The 22031-nt window shown below is 35.2% G+C and overlaps 1 protein-coding gene across 1 annotated transcript; it reads left to right on the forward strand.

Moving 5' to 3' along the window:
* Positions 1 to 1852: 1852 nt before the first annotated feature.
* On the forward strand, positions 1853 to 21308 carry LOC110466134. The gene is made up of 3 exons (XM_021522464.1): positions 1853 to 2253; positions 10818 to 10967; positions 20110 to 21308. Exons 1-3 carry the CDS (start codon positions 2049 to 2051, stop codon positions 20352 to 20354), a joined length of 600 nt encoding a protein of 199 aa, XP_021378139.1. The 5' UTR covers positions 1853 to 2048; the 3' UTR covers positions 20355 to 21308.
* The last annotated feature ends 723 nt before the right edge of the window (positions 21309 to 22031 follow it).

Consider the following 22031-nt stretch of genomic DNA (forward strand, 5'->3'; position numbering starts at 1 on the left):
TATTATCGTATACATGTATCATTGTAAATTTGTAATATACTGTACTATTTGTATGTCTACTCTCCGATGTGTCTTACACAAGGATTAAAACAATCTGAATCAGTCCTTGGATGGTGTTTATCTGATAGAAGAGCTTTGGGCATGTGAAGAAAGTTGGATATGATAGTTATAAGATACCTATAACATCTAGGAATTTGATTAATTAACTGATTAATTAACTGTTAAACACCACAATCTAAGTCACACATTACATTCTTACATTTTGTACAAGGTAATGTAGGCATCTTATAAATGTTACAATAATAAAGTTTATTTAAAGTACTAGAAAATGAAATCACACATTTCATCTTATCATATCAGCAGCACAAGGGCTGCAAAATGGATATATTTAATACTGAATATATATATTTATATATATGATTAATATTCAAATAATTTAAATTTTAGCATTTGTCATAACAAATCTGAAAACACTTATATAATGTATTATCAAATTAAATATGATAAAACACCACCTTAGATAGAAGGGTTAACCACAGGTAAAAACGGTGTCGTCTCACCTAGCATACATTTGGTATTTTCCTATATACAGGTAAGGTGTTGGATGTATGCTAGGTGAGATTTGGAGACAGTTAGAGAACAATAGGATTTAATTACAGGTAAACTATAGTCTGTACTATAAAAGGTAAAAACAGGTAAAAACACAGGTAAATACACAGGTAAATATTGCCCATATTACTTAGAAACAGACCACAAGGTTTAAGGTAACAAAGAATGAATGAATGAACTTAGAAACAGACTATAATCCTTCTAACAACAATCTTCCACCCATGTTATTTTAAAAAGTGGGGGAACCGAGAACAAGCCATGTTAATGAGCCTCACGTACAGGTACATTCAATTCAATTCAATTTATTTCCGCAAGTTATACAACTTATTGGATTTTCAACAAGTAATTTCATATAAGTACAACATATAATTACATATTACTGGCACATTGATCACAAAAAAGTGGCAACAACAACATCATCGAAATCATAATTCATCGCTTTCATCATCATCATCATCATCATCATCATCATCGTAGTGGCCGTCGTCGTCGTCTTATAACTCATCATCATGAAATAATCATCTCTTTAAATCAACATCAAATACTACATCATCATCCTCATCCTCATCATCATCATAATCATCATCGTAGTGGCCGTCGTCGTCGTCTTATAACTCATCATCATGAAATAATCATCTCTTTAAATCAACATCAAATACTACATCATCATCCTCATCATCATCATCATCATCATCGTCCTCATCATCATCATCTTCATCATCGTCAAAGTACAACAACATGACATAATTACATGAATTTCATACAACTGGTACATTTTTTTTACAAATCACCGATATTATTGAAATCATTACCACTTTCATCATCATCATCAAAATCATAATCATCATCATCATCATCATCATCATCATCATCATCATCATCATCATCATCATCATCATCATCATCATCATCATCATCAAAATATCAACATCATCGAAAACATCTATATCATCATCATAATCATCATCAACAACAAAAAACAACGTTGAGCATTTACCATCTTAAACATGAAAGATTGTTCGAACAAAACATGGACATGATACGATTGAGTAATACAAAATTACGTACAACAAACTTATAAGTTAAACAATTCTTCGTTTGTAAGCTTCAATAATAAATTTACCTAACAAATACATGTAGGGGCTTGTTCTCGGCTCCCCCACTTCTTGTATTTAAGGCTCATTAACATAACTCCATTGTTTTATGCTTGAGTGACGTAGACCCACTTGTGTGACTGACACCTGACTTCACATGATCTTACATATACTGTCTACTCGTCTGATGTATCACAGACCTACATGTCCAGTCACGTGGTTCGAACAAGTTTGTATCAAATATTAAGGCGTATGTCCCATACACATCACTGGACAATTTAAGTTAACGTTGGCTACTGTTGAACTGAGTTGTAACAGCCGACTGCTGTCGAAAAACAGTCAAACATGGGTGTATTTGGAGCTGCTAGTATGCCCTTTATAGCTGGCGTGGCCCTTTTAGGGAGCGCAATCCTCCATATTGTGTGTTTCATATCCCCTAACTGGGCAAACGATGGAACCCAGTCCCTGGGGCTGTGGCGATATGGGAAATGTAGGGAGCCAGGATTCCAAAATTGTTACAAGCATGATCATGTGGATACACAATTAAAAGGTAAGCAAATGTTATTCCAATTATATATTTTCTTAACAAGTGTTATATGACGCGGAATTAAATTGATTGAACGACTAGTCTTCTTCACGATTATATTGCAATATATTGATGAGAAAACATATCTTAATTGCTAAATCACAATTAAACAATTTCGAATTGCATGACACAATTCTATTGATCATAATCTTCTGTAAATTGACATCAACTTTTCTCTGCATATCGATCATACAGTGAAATTAAAAACTACATCGCCATTGTGTTCGTTCGATAAACCGTAGTCACACGGGCACAGGGACATGAAAGTTAGACACTTGCTGCATTTTCAGACTTTTCTGTCCGTGATACACAGCCAGACAGCATTATCAGAAAATGAAGTTTACTTCTTTATTGTTTAATGCAGAAACAAACAAAAACATAATTCATCTATGATAATGTTGGTATTATGCAGATAACATAGACAGTTGACGAGATCGTTCAGTTGTCAGTAGATATTACCATCTAATTAACGGTACACGTACTGGTGGCTGCGCGCGACAGCGATGATCTCGTTCACACCTGTAGAATATTAGTTGAGCTCGTTCGGCGATTGATTATACATGTATACTGCCCATGGGAATATTCGGACTCCACCATTTTAGAACGACTTTTAAAATTGAGTCCGCCGTAATGTACATCAGACTTTAATAGAAGAGTTTCCAATGTACACGTATCTATATATATTTGCTTCCACTTCGATAGACTGTAGTTATTTGAATAGACCAGAATCAATATCACAAACCCGGATTACATTGCATCTCATGAAATAGCCTACCTGGATTACCCCGACAACGGAAACCCATCAAGATTTCATTACAATACGCGTAACGTTCATTTGGCGGGAATGTCATGATGATTGATGGACAAGTTGAATATACGTCGTCTGCTTCATTTGAGTCACACCTTCAATACTGATAGCTGAAGGACAAGTTTGAAGCAAACTTGAAGTAAAACAGTAGTTTTTTTTAACCAAATGGACCGCAAAGCTGTGTTTTAGTAAACATTAATCTAAATTATTTACATAAAATCACCAACCGGAGTCGTATGGAAAACAGCGGCCTTAGTATAGATTACATTATAGTTAGCTTCTAAGCTATCCTATAAGGTAGAGAGTTATGTGAATACAGTAACGATAATGAAAACGATCCGTCAAGCTAAATATCTTTTTAACTTGATCCGCTTCCCGTTGGACCCAAAACGCACTTTTTTAAACGCACTTTGTTAGCTAAAACTAACGGTACATGTAAATTAAAAACGTTTAAATTGAATCATTCATGTGCGCATGCTTTGCAAATTCTACCTTAATTTTCATTCGAATATACTTTATACAATAAACATCTCTTCTTGCACGCATAAAAGTACGCCTAAAACAACACAGGGACCTGCATAAGACATTGTTACAGTTTAGCTATGTTTGGACCTAAACTGATCTGTTCAGGGTAATAGTAGACGTTTTAAGTGATTTTATCAGCTTTTGGTAAAAATGCCATCCACGATGATGGATAAACCAAAGTTCATGTACACCCCTAAACGTCTAAAATTACCCTGAACACACACGTTTCGGATCTGAACATAGTTAAACTATAAGGAACTCTCATGTCCCTGTGGTCTTGACTATGAAGTGACAGTAAAGACTCGGGTCTTTTTTTTCCAAAATCAGAATTTTTCACGGTATTCACTAACTCATCTATTGACAGAATTGAGGATTAGCATATTTTAACCACCGACACAGTTTTTTAACGTGGACATTTTCTGACGCCCTGCTGTTCGGTAGTTGACAAGTGTCGGTGACATTTTAGCCATGACTCAGATAGTGGCTGTACAAAAATCTTAAGGCTATCTAAGTCCCATTTCGAAGGTTTTATTCCGCAATTTTAGGCCTGGGCCCATTATTAGATGGTACATTCTTCCGGGGATGGAATGCGTCTATAGCAACAACAAAACAAGACACCCTATTTTTGTTACAATATATACGTATTATCCCGGTAACCCGCACCCTTAAGTTATATTCTGGTGGCAGCGGGCCTTTCTACCTGACTTCAACATTTCTAGTACATTATGTATATTTACAATATCTAACCACCCAGGACGACGTATTATTTTAACAAGAAGAAACAGACATTTCGGGCTACTATTTTTATCAGTTAAATTATCTTCGAATTCATTTTTGTCATAAATAAACTCAAAACTCGACAACTTGAATTGAAGATTATTGCTGATGGGATCTTTCTATTTTATAATTAAAAAAATATTTATTTCGTTTCTTGTGTGTTGTTTCATTATACAGTAGGCGTAATATATTTTCATTTTAAATAGCATGCTTACATTTTACCTTTGCGATAACATCCTCTGCTCCTTCATGCTCCGATGTTATTAACGCTGCATACCTCTGACTGTATTAGGGCGTTGTCTTGGTGACACAGGTAAAACAGGTTTTGGACGGAAAAGGCTGGGTTTCAATATCTGTTTATCCCCACACGGGTGTTCGTTTCATTGAAATATATTCGACATTGACGTATTTGCATGCGATGTTGTTCATTTCTACCGCGGGACCACACCTACATATACAATACATGTCATGATTATTGTGTTGACTCAATAAACAATAATTGGGAAGGTTGAAAATCAAAACCTAGTACACATACACAGGTATATGAACAAATACAGACGCCTTGTTCAAATTCACGATATTTTTTCATAATGCACTAACGGAAGCGCACCTTTTTATGGTTCATAGTCATTACTTGATCGAGTAATATCCTGTTTTTCAGTGCTCTGCAGAGTCTGTCTTCCTAAGATTGCCTGATAAATGTGTCTAAATCGGACCAGTCATCGGAACGTCAAAAATGAACTGTTTATGCTATATGAACCTTACCCAGCGTTTCCTCTGGCCCTGACACCAGACTTTGACTGTCTTTAGAAGTCTGGTGTCAGGGCCAGAGGAAGCTCGGGCTATAGAAAACTGTATACATACCAATCTGAAGTAATTTTTTAGAAACAAAATGTACGAGTTTTTTTGTCATTTTTTTTGTGTGTCATTTGATATTTGTCATCATGCTTCCAACAAACAATATGATACATAACTTTACAATTTTATTTGTGAAAAAACAGCGTTTTCGACTTCAAATTTGAATTGGAATGTACTGCTGGCAATATGGATACTAAATAGAACCATAAAATACTTCAAGAGCTCCTGAAGACGGTCAGGAGGCCAAAAATTCGAAGTTTTGAATGCTGTTGTTTAATATTGACATACGTAAACTCCTCTGTTCAACAAATATGGTTTCAGTTTAGATACTAAAAAAATATGAGTGTTTAGTTTTAGCTTTTGAAATCTTTTACAATCGACCAAATCATCAAATTAAAATCCGCAGCAATATTTGCATTTAAACCGCTCTGATTACTGTATAATGCACGGTTGCGTCTTGTCTGTCTGAGACAAGACGTGACCTTGACGTGACCCAATAACTTAGTTAAGAGTCTCTATCATGTGCCCCCAATCCTCGTCAATAATCGTTAGGAACTTATTCACATGATTGATTTTAGTACGTTTCGAATCTATTGGGGCACAATGACTACTGTTTCAAAAATACGAGTTACATTTCAGACAGAATTCGAAAAACACAGGTGCGTACACCCTTTATTTAAAATGCTTATATTAACATGTACCATAGTTTTTATCAAGTCCGATAACTTGTTTTTTTATTTGTTTTACATTTAGTTGGTTAGGTGGCGACGGGAATATTTTTTTTCGGATGAAATTAGGCGTTTCATGGGCTTATATTACCAACCACAATCTAAACAAAACACACCTCACGTCTTGAACACACATCCTCTCCCTAAGTGGGTCTCAATGTGGGAGGGAACCACAAGTTTACAAGTTTCACAAGTTTTATTTTACACCCATGACACACGCCTTTTCAAGCTCATCTTGACGGAAGGCGAGTGCGCCATACACTGCGGTACCGATGAAACGTTTTTCTTCTTTAAATGTTAGTATTTTATTTTCCTACGCACCGGGCAATATGTTTCAACGTTTAAGTATAGTGAATATAAGTCGAAATCGCGCCATTGTGATTCGGCATCTAACCTGTTAGTAAATGTCTCTTCATTTTAGATTTTTTTCACGATCGTGAAGCCTAGCACCCTAAACTTTATTCCTGACGTTACATTTGATGCCATTTAGTCCAGGTATGTGTTGCTCTGTCAGACATTATGGCGATGTTAAATATTTTGATAACTTTCTATACAACAACAGACAACGCTATAGGCAATAACAGTATCAAGTTTGTAATCTACCCTCGTCTCTGTCCACTTGTTGACTTAATTAAATTCCGACAACCTTCTATTTAGGGACAGTTGGCTATTTATGTCTCACACTCGTCTGTGTCATACACAGGGACCGGACATGGTTTAATAGCCAACGACTTTGGGTATGCCATGGTGGAAAATATAACGAGGATGAGAAAATGTTGCTATAAAATAAACGAAAGTTTTCCAGCATTTGTTACCAATCCGTTTCATCGTACATTTCGGCATGTTAATGAAGCTGGTGCGTTGCAAGTGAAATACTGACGCCTCGGTCTATTGTTCGTAACAGTGACCTTGACCGTGACCTTCGACACTTTTAAAAGCATATTGCACATCTACATATATATCACAGTGTATCATTTCGTATTTTTTTTCAGAAAGATTTAGTCTTTCGGTCCGGAAGCGGAAGTGTGGACTGACGGACACCGTGATTACGCGGTGCGTTATACGATTTAATTTTCAGACTCATGTCAGGACCAGACTCATAAATAACTATTATATGTAAAATAATTATAGTTAAATCCTGGGTATCTCCAGCTCAATTATGTGTGTGTTTATGATGTCAGTTTCAACCCTGTCGTGAAAAAAGAACGAAATGTACAATGCCTTCCATGAAATAAATAACTACGTTACGGTGCATAGTCGTGTAAACAAGTAATGATTGAATGCATTTATGAATATATAGTGGTTATGCGAAAGCTAAAATGCTTTTACATATATTACTCATAGTTACTGAAACACCTGCTTGAGATCTATCGTAAAATTTTTGTCCCGTTACATCACAATTAACCCTCTGTTTGGACCTTTTGTCGGAAAGATTTTTTTATTATTTATAGCAAGTCTTTAAAAATCTTTCCGGAAGCGCCATATCTTTCTGAATTAATTTTGATATCAACGCTTCGAATGAACAAAGAGAAACTCTGTTCTGAGTCGGGATTCATATGTTGAAAAATTGACAGAAGTAAAAAAAAGAGTATGAAATTTCTTCATTTTATAATTATATGGTAACACTAGATTTATTATAATTGCCTAGCATCCCGATAGCCAATAGTATATATTATACGTACATAAAAGTTAGTTCTTAAAGGGTAACAACTTGCCAGATCTGTAATAGGGAGGCACTCCAGCATTTCTTAGCTTTATAAAGGTAAATTTCACATTTCGCCTTACCTGAAAGCGTAGATCCTATCTTGTATGCATCATTAAAGCAAAGGAATGTCATTCATGCGAATGATACCATCCGTACGGTCTTGTAATGACATCATCCCCGACAGGCATATATACATGTAATCGACAACCAACCCATTCACTATAGATCACAAGTGCAGAAAAATTCGGAAATAAACATCTTCAGTCCATTACAATGTACATTTCTAATTATATTCAAGGCCACACATATTGTGATCATGCATCGTAAGCAACAACGAGATCATGAACTGAATCTATTTTTAGACTTTGATTTGTTTTGTTTTGTCCTTTGTATGTTTGTTTGCTGGTTTCTTTGTTTTGTTGTTCTATTTTTGTTTGTCAGTGTTTCAGCTACGCTATAACGAACTGAAGGACATTTTCTTATTAAATGACAGTATATTTAAAAGGTATACACAAATGCAGGTGTCGATACCCATTAAAGTTAAGAAGTATTGACAAGTTTATGCAAATATAGCCGCTAAAAATCAGCCACCAACCTGTGAAAACGTTTAATTTATACTGTCTCTATATAATTTTAAGTACGATTACTCCAACATGAGTCATGCATGTTTCCATGATACCTTATGCTATGGCCTTATAGAAAATATCTACGGTCGCGATGTTCGAATAGCTAAATAAGGCGGCTGCATTTTGCAACCACTAGCCCTCCACCAAAGGGTCGCGGGCTCGAGGGCTACGTGCGACATTCGCCAGGTATAAACCCGCAGGTCGTTGGTTTTTCTACGGGTGTTCCGGCTTTCCTCCACCACCAAAACCTGGAAGGACGTGAAACACAAACAAACAAAATACAACAGGACGTCTGAAGATAGTTGGGTTTTCGTTTACCTACACCAAAATATATCTACTATGTATTACTTTTTTTTTTAAACAGGAACATTAAGAGGGGTCGGTTGGAATGAAGGTACTCGGGGGTTTTATATATACAGTACGCTATTCCGTTAAAACCTCGATATAACGACATTCGTATAATTTGCTCCCTGGCTTAACTCCAACGCATCTGAAGGTTATATTTTCCTTTTTATTCTTTATATGCCCCCTTCGATATATTGCCAGACAGTTATAACGCCAAAATTTCGCTCTGCAAATAAAAACAGTATAACAAGTTCTACGGCACTGTTGAACAAAATAGATGCCCACCTTGCTACGTACTCTAACTAATAACAACTGTAGCTATAAGAAACTGGTTCAAACTTTTCAGTCATCAGACTTTTAACCTATTTTGACAGCTTGATTGTCTGGGAAGTTGTCAAAAGATTACGGTCAAAGTTTGGTGTCACGGTTGGAGAAATTAGGGCTACAAAAAGGTCTTGTCAATTGTTGTATCTTGTGTGACTTGCGTGTACCCTCAAACGTTAATCGGAGATTCAGAACAAAATCACTACACGACATCTTTCGCTTAGTGTATACATGCTGGCCACAGACACGTGACACGTGTCACACATGAGACCTGAAGATTTGTTACAGCTATATTTGGACCTGAAGTACGATGTCAGAGTAATTTTACTTTCGGTAAAAAAACAAAACACCCCTAATGATGATATATACACGTACGAATCATTGGGGGGCATTTTTACCGAAAGTTGATATCAACCCTTAAAACGAGTAAAATTACTGTGAAAACTGTAGTGTACGTCCAAATATAGCTGTAACAAATTCTCAGGTTCCTGTGACGTGTCATACTCAAGTAAAAATGTTACTAAAACCGTCACCAAATAAAGCTGCTTCTATAATGGCATGACTAGACCGCTCAGAATAATGGACACAACATTCACCTTACCATACTGATTACTTTGACTGTCTCTCCAATAGTCGTCGCTGGCTTTTTCTTTCTTTTCTTTTTATACTTAAATATGTAGTCATAAAACTTTATATATTTTAAAACGTGAAATATTGCCGAAAACCGGCGTGAATAGTCTTGAACTCATCTTTTAGTAGACCAACTGTGCAACGCCCCAACAACGGGCGAAGTTGAATGAACTGTTTTACATCAAAAGTATGATAATTGAACGGAACAGTATGACTTCCTCCGAACCGGGGCAGCTCCTTACATGCACAGACACAACATTTAATAAGATACATATTCATAAAAAATGAAAACTTCCGTCGCCTGTCAACACGACATGAACTGAATACCAGGGAAAGTGATATCGACATGAGATGTCTTTGTCCGTGTGAAATATATCTCGTGATAATGACCCCGTGGTACTGGAAATGAAATTCTTTATAGTGTGTTTACGCATGCGTGTAGAAAACTGGAGTATGTTTCATTCAATGATACTCAGCTCCGTAAAATAAACACGAGTGTGTCAAATTCTTTAAAACTTAAAGTTGTGACATGTGGAACTTTGCGTGATATACATGTACATGTATATAAAGATTTAGTCTCGCTCCACTGAGCGACTGGCATATAACAACACAACGCAAGTATCTATTTTGCCGCTAGCCCGCCGAAAGGACGTAGAAATGTATTCTTGGAACAAACATTGAATAATTAAGGTTAATGTTTCAACACTTTAAAATGCATCGTTGATAGCGGTTATATTTTTTGGGTTTTATTTTCCCAGTATACACATTATAAACAAACTCACGAAAGTTGAATGAAACATTTTACAGATGCAGAACAGAAATCATGAATTAAGATTGAATTTTCAGTATTACTGTACACCTTTTTAAAAAAAATGCACTTTTTCAAAGTGTCAACATATTTGTCTATTATTCTGTCTGTATACCTGGCACCTGCGGCTCTGGTTGCGGGGAAATTATTAAAACAAGGACCTGAGAATTGGTTTCAGCTATATTTTGGCCTAAACTAAGGTGTTCAGAGTAATTTTACACATTGATGATACGGTATACCGAATTATATATACGATATACAAGTTGATCTAAACCCCTAAACCGTGTAAAATTATTATGAACCTAATTAATTATAGCTGTATTCTCAGGTCCCTGTGGGTATTGCATCCTTTACATAAACTATGTACATCTAACATAAAACGTTTTACTTGCAGACTGGTTCCTGGTGGTGCGGGCCATGAGTTGTCTGGCTGTGATTGGTCTGTCCCTACCCCTCGTTATTCTGCCAGTCTACATGTATATCGCCCTCGGCATGTACTACCGTAGGATGATGGCCTTCATGTCATTCTGTAGCATCATGGCAAGTAAGTACCCTCGTTATAACGGCAGTCTAATAGAACGAATTTGGTAACCCTTCTCTATACTGACATAAATAACAGAGGATGATGGATTCCATTGCAACTTTCTCTCGTTTTACTGACAAAACATTTAGCAGAGGGTTGTGACATTCACATTCGTAGCATCATCCCTCGTTTAACTGACGTTAGCATTTACATCTCTTGATGTAAGCATTTATTTATTGTATATGATATCCTGGTCAGCTACTATATCCCTCGTTTTGATAAAAAATATATATTAGGACATGATGATTAAGTGCTTGAGGTGACCCCCGTTTTAAAATTTCTGAATCACGGGAGGAAAATTTCATTTAATTAATGTTCCGGGTGTTTTCACACAGAAAATAATACGCCGATCATTCATGTCGTTCTTTTAAACTCTAACCTACTAGAGCAGTGCGGAATAGCCGGTCCATTGAATGGTCTGACCGTCCATTATAGTATCTATTACGAACTTAACTTGAACAAGGCGAGACGAATACATGGCTCCTTTAAACGATCGTGTTACACACCGACAAAATGTCAACATGTATGCTGGACACTTATTGAGAAAACTCAAGTCGAAATGGAGCGATTTGGGGGAGTTTTTCTCTAACCCGTCAAGGTTTAGGGTCGGAGGGTTGGAGATATTCTCACTAACCCAGATCACTTTTGCTTGTTATTCTCGCAACTGTGCCTTACGGTCAGCTGGCTAGTGTTGCTATAAACAATATACTATTCTGTCGCTAAACGTTAGTGGTATTTCCCTAATGAAAGCGCTGAAACAACCTATCTACCTGATTGTTAAATATGAAAAAGCATTAGCGGTGATATTCAAAACGGGTTACAATGAATTAAAAACTTTAGCGAACAAACTATTTTCGCGATTGTTCTTGAAGCGATGCTACCGCTTAATTTCAATTATGAAGAAGGGTTATCGGTTAATATCTTTATATTACATTTGTATAAAATAATCGGTCAGAATAAATGTTCCCTTCTTATAAATGTAATCAAAAATCGACTCTCATCATAAGTAATTTCCTGAAAATATACCTCTCGCGGAAAAGAGTGGTTTACAATATTCTGAACAATATTTATTACTTTACAAATAATTATTTCAGTGATAGAAATAGCTTACTCCTCCATATTTTATGTATATTTTACTTAATAGAGAGACCGTCGATTTAATCTATAGAGCTACAAAGACCATACACATAGAAGCACGTTTGTTGAAAGAAATGACCTTGACCCACTTTCAGTGTTACAGAGGTCAAATATGTTTAAATATTAAAATTACTCCTAAAGACCTTTAAGGTCTTGTCCATGACTCTCAACCGTGTCCTCCTCCATACAACAGACACAGTGTAGACAGCATTTTACCATCCGGATGTTCGTAGGAGTCGACTTCAAAGAAAAAAATCTCTCAGCAAGTGACGTCAGAGCTCGTTCATTGTTGTACATAAATCATCAATCGGTTTTAAACTTTGTTATGCAGGTAAACTATTTGTAATTTAGAGGCGTGATATGCAATGACTAGTGGTAAAGATGCAGTGAACTGCAATAAAATATTTGATAAAAGGCGTTACTCGCATGTTTATTGATGTGATATTTGAAAAGTAGTTACACAGATAATTTCATTTCTTACTTCGTTGATATAACGACGACTGAATAAACACATGTTGTCATTTTTTTTTTTAAATTTCATATTAAAACCTTTTTACACAATAACCCCAGTGGAGGCGTTTAAATGTTATTGCCGAATTTTAAATCTCGCTTTTTTAAAACACTTAATGAAATTGCATAATTTCAATGAAGACGACTTCACCTATGCTGTACTTGGAGTAAGCATGCTATTGTCGATTTTAACTTTAGACTGTATAGATTGGAAACTTACATCTAACAGACATACAATGTACATGGTATCACCAACCTTCCGCTTGACCTTTATAAACTGGTTTTATATACATTGTATATCCATGAGGTAAGATGACCGTCGTCTTGGTCGTCAAAGACTAGCTTCACTTGAACAGCGAGGTTAAGATGACATCATCTACCTTTACCTCGAGGTACAAATGTCTATGTGGTCAACCCTTTCACCACTGTAGACAATAGTGGACTCATCCCAATAAACGCATGGTAAAGTCTACTAAAGGTACCTTGGGGTGAAAGGGTTCAGATACCATAATTGATCTTGAATTCAACAGACAAGTTTTACAAATGTCCTTGAGGAACCTTGACCTCTTTAAATGAGTTGAAAATGTCCATGTGGTTTAGATACCAACATTGACCATGACCTTGCTGGATGAGTTAAAATTATCTACATATTTTAGATGTCATCGTTGACCTCTTTAGATGAGACCTTGACCTCTCTTGATGAGTTAATATTATAAATGTCAATATAGTTCAGATGTCATCGTTGACCTTGACCTCGGCCAGTACGGAGTGAGGGACATTGCTGACCAGGGAGTCCCCAAGGTTGTTCCAGATTTTGTACTCCATGCCGGTCAAATACTTCTGCACTGAAAAAAGTATAACAAAATAGTTTTATAAATCAATATGAACAAAAGAATCCATTACTGCCTCTGACTTCAGATAAATGTCATTGAATTAAAAGATTTAAAGTAACTATATTGGGTGCAGAAAAAAATCTTTATAAAGCTATAGAACAGCGCAACAAGAAGTCTTTGCTATGGAATTTTTTTTTAGTGTAAACAAATAACTTTTTGTTAAATATTAAACAACAGATGATTTCCAAAAGGGAAAAAAGAATAAAAACAAGAAGACGATGTCATCGATATATCCTGCTTCCAGTGCGAAAGTTATTAAAAACATGAAGCGTAAAACAAAGGTCAAAATCATTTCCGCAATAGGCATTCAGTAGAGCAACCCTAGATACACAATTGATGCAAGTATAATCAACATAGCACTTGTAGTAGGCAAGATATAGATAGGAGCGAACAAACTATTTTCGCGATTGTTCTTGAAGCGATGCTACCGCTTAATTTCAATTATGAAGAAGGGTTATCGGTTAATATCTTTATATTACATTTGTATAAAATAATCGGTCAGAATAAATGTTCCCTTCTTATAAATGTAATCAAAAATCGACTCTCATCATAAGTAATTTCCTGAAAATATACCTCTCGCGGAAAAGAGTGGTTTACAATATTCTGAACAATATTTATTACTTTACAAATAATTATTTCAGTGATAGAAATAGCTTACTCCTCCATATTTTATGTATATTTTACTTAATAGAGAGACCGTCGATTTAATCTATAGAGCTACAAAGACCATACACATAGAAGCACGTTTGTTGAAAGAAATGACCTTGACCCACTTTCAGTGTTACAGAGGTCAAATATGTTTAAATATTAAAATTACTCCTAAAGACCTTTAAGGTCTTGTCCATGACTCTCAACCGTGTCCTCCTCCATACAACAGACACAGTGTAGACAGCATTTTACCATCCGGATGTTCGTAGGAGTCGACTTCAAAGAAAAAAATCTCTCAGCAAGTGACGTCAGAGCTCGTTCATTGTTGTACATAAATCATCAATCGGTTTTAAACTTTGTTATGCAGGTAAACTATTTGTAATTTAGAGGCGTGATATGCAATGACTAGTGGTAAAGATGCAGTGAACTGCAATAAAATATTTGATAAAAGGCGTTACTCGCATGTTTATTGATGTGATATTTGAAAAGTAGTTACACAGATAATTTCATTTCTTACTTCGTTGATATAACGACGACTGAATAAACACATGTTGTCATTTTTTTTTTTAAATTTCATATTAAAACCTTTTTACACAATAACCCCAGTGGAGGCGTTTAAATGTTATTGCCGAATTTTAAATCTCGCTTTTTTAAAACACTTAATGAAATTGCATAATTTCAATGAAGACGACTTCACCTATGCTGTACTTGGAGTAAGCATGCTATTGTCGATTTTAACTTTAGACTGTATAGATTGGAAACTTACATCTAACAGACATACAATGTACATGGTATCACCAACCTTCCGCTTGACCTTTATAAACTGGTTTTATATACATTGTATATCCATGAGGTAAGATGACCGTCGTCTTGGTCGTCAAAGACTAGCTTCACTTGAACAGCGAGGTTAAGATGACATCATCTACCTTTACCTCGAGGTACAAATGTCTATGTGGTCAACCCTTTCACCACTGTAGACAATAGTGGACTCATCCCAATAAACGCATGGTAAAGTCTACTAAAGGTACCTTGGGGTGAAAGGGTTCAGATACCATAATTGATCTTGAATTCAACAGACAAGTTTTACAAATGTCCTTGAGGAACCTTGACCTCTTTAAATGAGTTGAAAATGTCCATGTGGTTTAGATACCAACATTGACCATGACCTTGCTGGATGAGTTAAAATTATCTACATATTTTAGATGTCATCGTTGACCTCTTTAGATGAGACCTTGACCTCTCTTGATGAGTTAATATTATAAATGTCAATATAGTTCAGATGTCATCGTTGACCTTGACCTCGGCCAGTACGGAGTGAGGGACATTGCTGACCAGGGAGTCCCCAAGGTTGTTCCAGATTTTGTACTCCATGCCGGTCAAATACTTCTGCACTGAAAAAAGTATAACAAAATAGTTTTATAAATCAATATGAACAAAAGAATCCATTACTGCCTCTGACTTCAGATAAATGTCATTGAATTAAAAGATTTAAAGTAACTATATTGGGTGCAGAAAAAAATCTTTATAAAGCTATAGAACAGCGCAACAAGAAGTCTTTGCTATGGAATTTTTTTTTAGTGTAAACAAATAACTTTTTGTTAAATATTAAACAACAGATGATTTCCAAAAGGGAAAAAAGAATAAAAACAAGAAGACGATGTCATCGATATATCCTGCTTCCAGTGCGAAAGTTATTAAAAACATGAAGCGTAAAACAAAGGTCAAAATCATTTCCGCAATAGGCATTCAGTAGAGCAACCCTAGATACACAATTGATGCAAGTATAATCAACATAGCACTTGTAGTAGGCAAGATATAGATAGGAGCGAACAAACTATTTTCGCGATTGTTCTTGAAGCGATGCTACCGCTTAATTTCAATTATGAAGAAGGGTTATCGGTTAATATCTTTATATTACATTTGTATAAAATAATCGGTCAGAATAAATGTTCCCTTCTTATAAATGTAATCAAAAATCGACTCTCATCATAAGTAATTTCCTGAAAATATACCTCTCGCGGAAAAGAGTGGTTTACAATATTCTGAACAATATTTATTACTTTACAAATAATTATTTCAGTGATAGAAATAGCTTACTCCTCCATATTTTATGTATATTTTACTTAATAGAGAGACCGTCGATTTAATCTATAGAGCTACAAAGACCATACACATAGAAGCACGTTTGTTGAAAGAAATGACCTTGACCCACTTTCAGTGTTACAGAGGTCAAATATGTTTAAATATTAAAATTACTCCTAAAGACCTTTAAGGTCTTGTCCATGACTCTCAACCGTGTCCTCCTCCATACAACAGACACAGTGTAGACAGCATTTTACCATCCGGATGTTCGTAGGAGTCGACTTCAAAGAAAAAAATCTCTCAGCAAGTGACGTCAGAGCTCGTTCATTGTTGTACATAAATCATCAATCGGTTTTAAACTTTGTTATGCAGGTAAACTATTTGTAATTTAGAGGCGTGATATGCAATGACTAGTGGTAAAGATGCAGTGAACTGCAATAAAATATTTGATAAAAGGCGTTACTCGCATGTTTATTGATGTGATATTTGAAAAGTAGTTACACAGATAATTTCATTTCTTACTTCGTTGATATAACGACGACTGAATAAACACATGTTGTCATTTTTTTTTTTAAATTTCATATTAAAACCTTTTTACACAATAACCCCAGTGGAGGCGTTTAAATGTTATTGCCGAATTTTAAATCTCGCTTTTTTAAAACACTTAATGAAATTGCATAATTTCAATGAAGACGACTTCACCTATGCTGTACTTGGAGTAAGCATGCTATTGTCGATTTTAACTTTAGACTGTATAGATTGGAAACTTACATCTAACAGACATACAATGTACATGGTATCACCAACCTTCCGCTTGACCTTTATAAACTGGTTTTATATACATTGTATATCCATGAGGTAAGATGACCGTCGTCTTGGTCGTCAAAGACTAGCTTCACTTGAACAGCGAGGTTAAGATGACATCATCTACCTTTACCTCGAGGTACAAATGTCTATGTGGTCAACCCTTTCACCACTGTAGACAATAGTGGACTCATCCCAATAAACGCATGGTAAAGTCTACTAAAGGTACCTTGGGGTGAAAGGGTTCAGATACCATAATTGATCTTGAATTCAACAGACAAGTTTTACAAATGTCCTTGAGGAACCTTGACCTCTTTAAATGAGTTGAAAATGTCCATGTGGTTTAGATACCAACATTGACCATGACCTTGCTGGATGAGTTAAAATTATCTACATATTTTAGATGTCATCGTTGACCTCTTTAGATGAGACCTTGACCTCTCTTGATGAGTTAATATTATAAATGTCAATATAGTTCAGATGTCATCGTTGACCTTGACCTCGGCCAGTACGGAGTGAGGGACATTGCTGACCAGGGAGTCCCCAAGGTTGTTCCAGATTTTGTACTCCATGCCGGTCAAATACTTCTGCACTGAAAAAAGTATAACAAAATAGTTTTATAAATCAATATGAACAAAAGAATCCATTACTGCCTCTGACTTCAGATAAATGTCATTGAATTAAAAGATTTAAAGTAACTATATTGGGTGCAGAAAAAAATCTTTATAAAGCTATAGAACAGCGCAACAAGAAGTCTTTGCTATGGAATTTTTTTTTAGTGTAAACAAATAACTTTTTGTTAAATATTAAACAACAGATGATTTCCAAAAGGGAAAAAAGAATAAAAACAAGAAGACGATGTCATCGATATATCCTGCTTCCAGTGCGAAAGTTATTAAAAACATGAAGCGTAAAACAAAGGTCAAAATCATTTCCGCAATAGGCATTCAGTAGAGCAACCCTAGATACACAATTGATGCAAGTATAATCAACATAGCACTTGTAGTAGGCAAGATATAGATAGGAGCGAACAAACTATTTTCGCGATTGTTCTTGAAGCGATGCTACCGCTTAATTTCAATTATGAAGAAGGGTTATCGGTTAATATCTTTATATTACATTTGTATAAAATAATCGGTCAGAATAAATGTTCCCTTCTTATAAATGTAATCAAAAATCGACTCTCATCATAAGTAATTTCCTGAAAATATACCTCTCGCGGAAAAGAGTGGTTTACAATATTCTGAACAATATTTATTACTTTACAAATAATTATTTCAGTGATAGAAATAGCTTACTCCTCCATATTTTATGTATATTTTACTTAATAGAGAGACCGTCGATTTAATCTATAGAGCTACAAAGACCATACACATAGAAGCACGTTTGTTGAAAGAAATGACCTTGACCCACTTTCAGTGTTACAGAGGTCAAATATGTTTAAATATTAAAATTACTCCTAAAGACCTTTAAGGTCTTGTCCATGACTCTCAACCGTGTCCTCCTCCATACAACAGACACAGTGTAGACAGCATTTTACCATCCGGATGTTCGTAGGAGTCGACTTCAAAGAAAAAAATCTCTCAGCAAGTGACGTCAGAGCTCGTTCATTGTTGTACATAAATCATCAATCGGTTTTAAACTTTGTTATGCAGGTAAACTATTTGTAATTTAGAGGCGTGATATGCAATGACTAGTGGTAAAGATGCAGTGAACTGCAATAAAATATATAATAAAAGGCGTTACTCGCATGTTTATTGATGTGATATTTGAAAAGGAGTTACACAGATCATTTCATTTCTTACTTCGTTGATATAACGACGACTGAATAAACACATGTTGTCATTTTTTTTTTTAAATTTCATATTAAAACATTTTTACACAATAACCCCAGTGGAGGCGTTTAAATGTTATTGCCGAATTTTAAATCTCGCTTTTTTAAAACACTTAATGAAATTGCATAATTTCAATGAAGACGGTTTTCAATTATGAATAGATAAACCAAAACACTTATTTCGTGACGTCAAATATTTATTTCAAATATTATTGAAATATTTCTAAATAAACATGTGGACCAATGGCGTTTTTTAAAATGATTGTGTTTGGTCACTTCATTCTAAAAGCCTCCTGTTACATTGTCCGCCGTCAAATACCGACCTTTAACAATTCAAGTTAACATTTTTTTCCCTCAGGAACAGAAAGAATTAGAACTCAAATATTTGACTGTAGCTTTCTAAAATGAAAGACAATCAACACTTTGTTAAATAAATGACCTTGACCCACTTTCAGAATTTATTAAAATATGCTTTTAAACATTAATGAGATCAAGAGAAAAACTATTTGCCCTGTAGTTTATTGACATAAATGAATATTTAGTTTGTTGAAAGAAATGACATTGACCCACTTTCAGTGTAAGAAAGGTCAAATCTGTAAATTTTAAAATGACCTCTAAAGATCTCTAAAGGTTTAGTGTATAATTATCAAGAAATATAATTGCGTTTTGACACGCCTACTTCAAAATTCCACCCAACTATCTGTAAGCTGACCAGAACCATATGTGGTTACAATACGAATTCATTTTCAAATCCCAGGGGTTTCAGCTATAACATTGCTTCTACGTGTATATAGTCATACTCTACATTTGCTGCCATATATTAATTGTTCTTTCAACAAAATCAGTCTCATAATCAGCATGAAACGTGAGTCTGAACTATCACCTTTTGGCGTAGGCGTGTAATATCGTCTCCATCCATAGTTAACACATTTGGACATTGTCGACTTCTTCTCAGAAATAGATAGACTAATTCAAACCAAATTTGACAGGCAACTCTCTTGGACTATGTACAAACGAAAAAAAATGTAAAAAAATGATATTCTAACCATGATCCCATTTTCAAACGAAACATCTGTAAACTTTTTATTATCAATTTCCCAAACACAAGTTTTTATGAATTAGTCGTTCACAGAGTTTTTACAGAAACTCTGATATTTTAATCTTGTATTCAGTCATTTTATAATTACATTTTCAGCCCTCACCATAGCGGCCGCGGTAGTGGTGTTTGTCATCGGAGCCACAGACAAGGGTTGGTCCTTAGAATGGTGTTTCATCGTCGAAATCATCGCCGGTCTCTTTGCTTTCATTGGCTTTGTGGTTTTCCTGGCGGTGCTTCTGACAAGACGTCCAGCAGGTCTGAAACCAACCTATTACCCAAGCACCATTCACGTGGATCCGGACAAGCCAAAACTGTATCTTGTGCAAACCGAACCGTACTGACATTTTTTGTAATATCTACAACATGTATAGCGCTTATATATGTGTCATGCCATAACAAAGATATGCGATACCAAAATGATTGAAGATCAAAACGGTCATCACACCTACATGAAATAAATACTTTTAGCGTGTGCTACCGTGAACTTCAAACTACTCATGTAAACAAAATTGATGTTTCATATGTATATATTTACATTCGCGTGCAGACGTTTTGGTGATGGATTTAAACAAGGTAAATATGTACAACTAGTCTTTATATTTAGTTTGTTCTGAGATCACGAAACATCAAAACGTTTTACTTGTTCAGCTGTACATTTCCACGTTAGTGAAATTGGCAACGTCATATTTCGTGAAATATACATTGGTATACGTTTCAGTCGGTGTACACCAAAGCAAAGATTTAGAGATACTTTTCTGTGCACGAAGGGATTATTTTGGGACAGTTTATCAAGGATTTTGGCGGAGTTATATGAAAATGATTTATAGCATATGGTTGAAGGGTACTGCGACGTCGGACAACGATGCATGTTCATTAGTGGCAATGCTATTAAATATATGTCAAAATACATGTGTATATGAAGAGAACAAGGCCTTTGATATTTTCACCGTTTATCGTCATATCTTTCAATGAACGTGTCTTACTTTCATTTATAATAATTGTCCAAAGGGCCAAGACAAACTTTATGGACGATAAAACACTCGTAAAGGTATTCTTACCTAACGATATTATGTGAAAATATTATGGCAATAATAGACTCTTCCGCCCATAAATATGCCCCTGTGTAATGCAAAATATTCTTGAATATATTTCAGGACAAATTCCGATTTCTGCATAAAGCAGGTGGCTTTTTTCATATTACAGCCTGCTTACGACATGTTATAGCTTGACAAAGTAGGTCAAATTTTGATTTTATACAAATTTATGTATTTTATTAAACATAACGTTGTAAAGTCTGTGTTTGATTTCCTATTTTTTATATGAAATTCCATGTTTAAAATTTGTCTTCACATTAGACTATACAGGGTTTCATAAGACCCTATGCAGACTTTAGCCCTTTGAGAACATGGCACATTGCCAGTGAACAAATACATGTATTTAGGAAGAAATACCTGGTAGTTTTATTAAACTGAAATAGAACAAGATATTTAATGGGCCGGTATCACTCACCTATTATTTAAAGTTGTTTACAAACTCATCTCTGTGACCATTAAAGTGGGTCAAAGTCAAATATATTTCAAAAAATTTGATACACTACAAACTCAATAATGCAACTGATGTTTTTAACTCGTACATTCAAGAGTGGTACAAAGTATTTTCAAAAAAAAAAAAAAAAGATTGATAGCTTCCACTCCAGCATGCTACATACCAAATATCATGACCGTAGTCCTCTTTGTTATTCAGAAGAACTTGCCAGGGGCGTTTCTAGGATATTTGAAAGAGGGGCGTATAATAAAATCCGAGCGGAGCGATGCGAAAAAAAAATAGGACCTTTTTTTTGCTAAAAAACATAAAATAATTGTGAAATTCACTAATGTAACGGTTCCTGACTTGGAGCATGTATATTTTATACGGCGGAGAAACGAAATTTTACGGATCACCCATCGGATGGGGGAATCAGTATTAAAAGAAATCAGAGTATGTGTTTAATTAATGAATGTGATAAATTGCCATATTCA

The sequence above is a fragment of the Mizuhopecten yessoensis genome, unplaced genomic scaffold (assembly GCF_002113885.1).
Source record: "Mizuhopecten yessoensis strain PY_sf001 unplaced genomic scaffold, ASM211388v2 scaffold11119, whole genome shotgun sequence".
Taxonomy (NCBI): Eukaryota; Metazoa; Mollusca; class Bivalvia; order Pectinida; family Pectinidae; genus Mizuhopecten; species Mizuhopecten yessoensis.

What these genes read in the sequence shown, in the direction of transcription:
- LOC110466134 (XM_021522464.1), top strand. Translation starts at nt 2,049, where the DNA reads ATGGGTGTATTTGGAGCTGCTAGTATGCCCTTTATAGCTGGCGTGGCC. An exon ending in TGTGGATACACAATTAAAAG is followed by an intron (nt 2,254 to 10,817) that starts GTAAGCAAATGT and finishes TTTTACTTGCAG; the next exon opens with ACTGGTTCCTGGTGGTGCGG. An exon ending in ATTCTGTAGCATCATGGCAA is followed by an intron (nt 10,968 to 20,109) that starts GTAAGTACCCTC and finishes TTACATTTTCAG; the next exon opens with CCCTCACCATAGCGGCCGCG.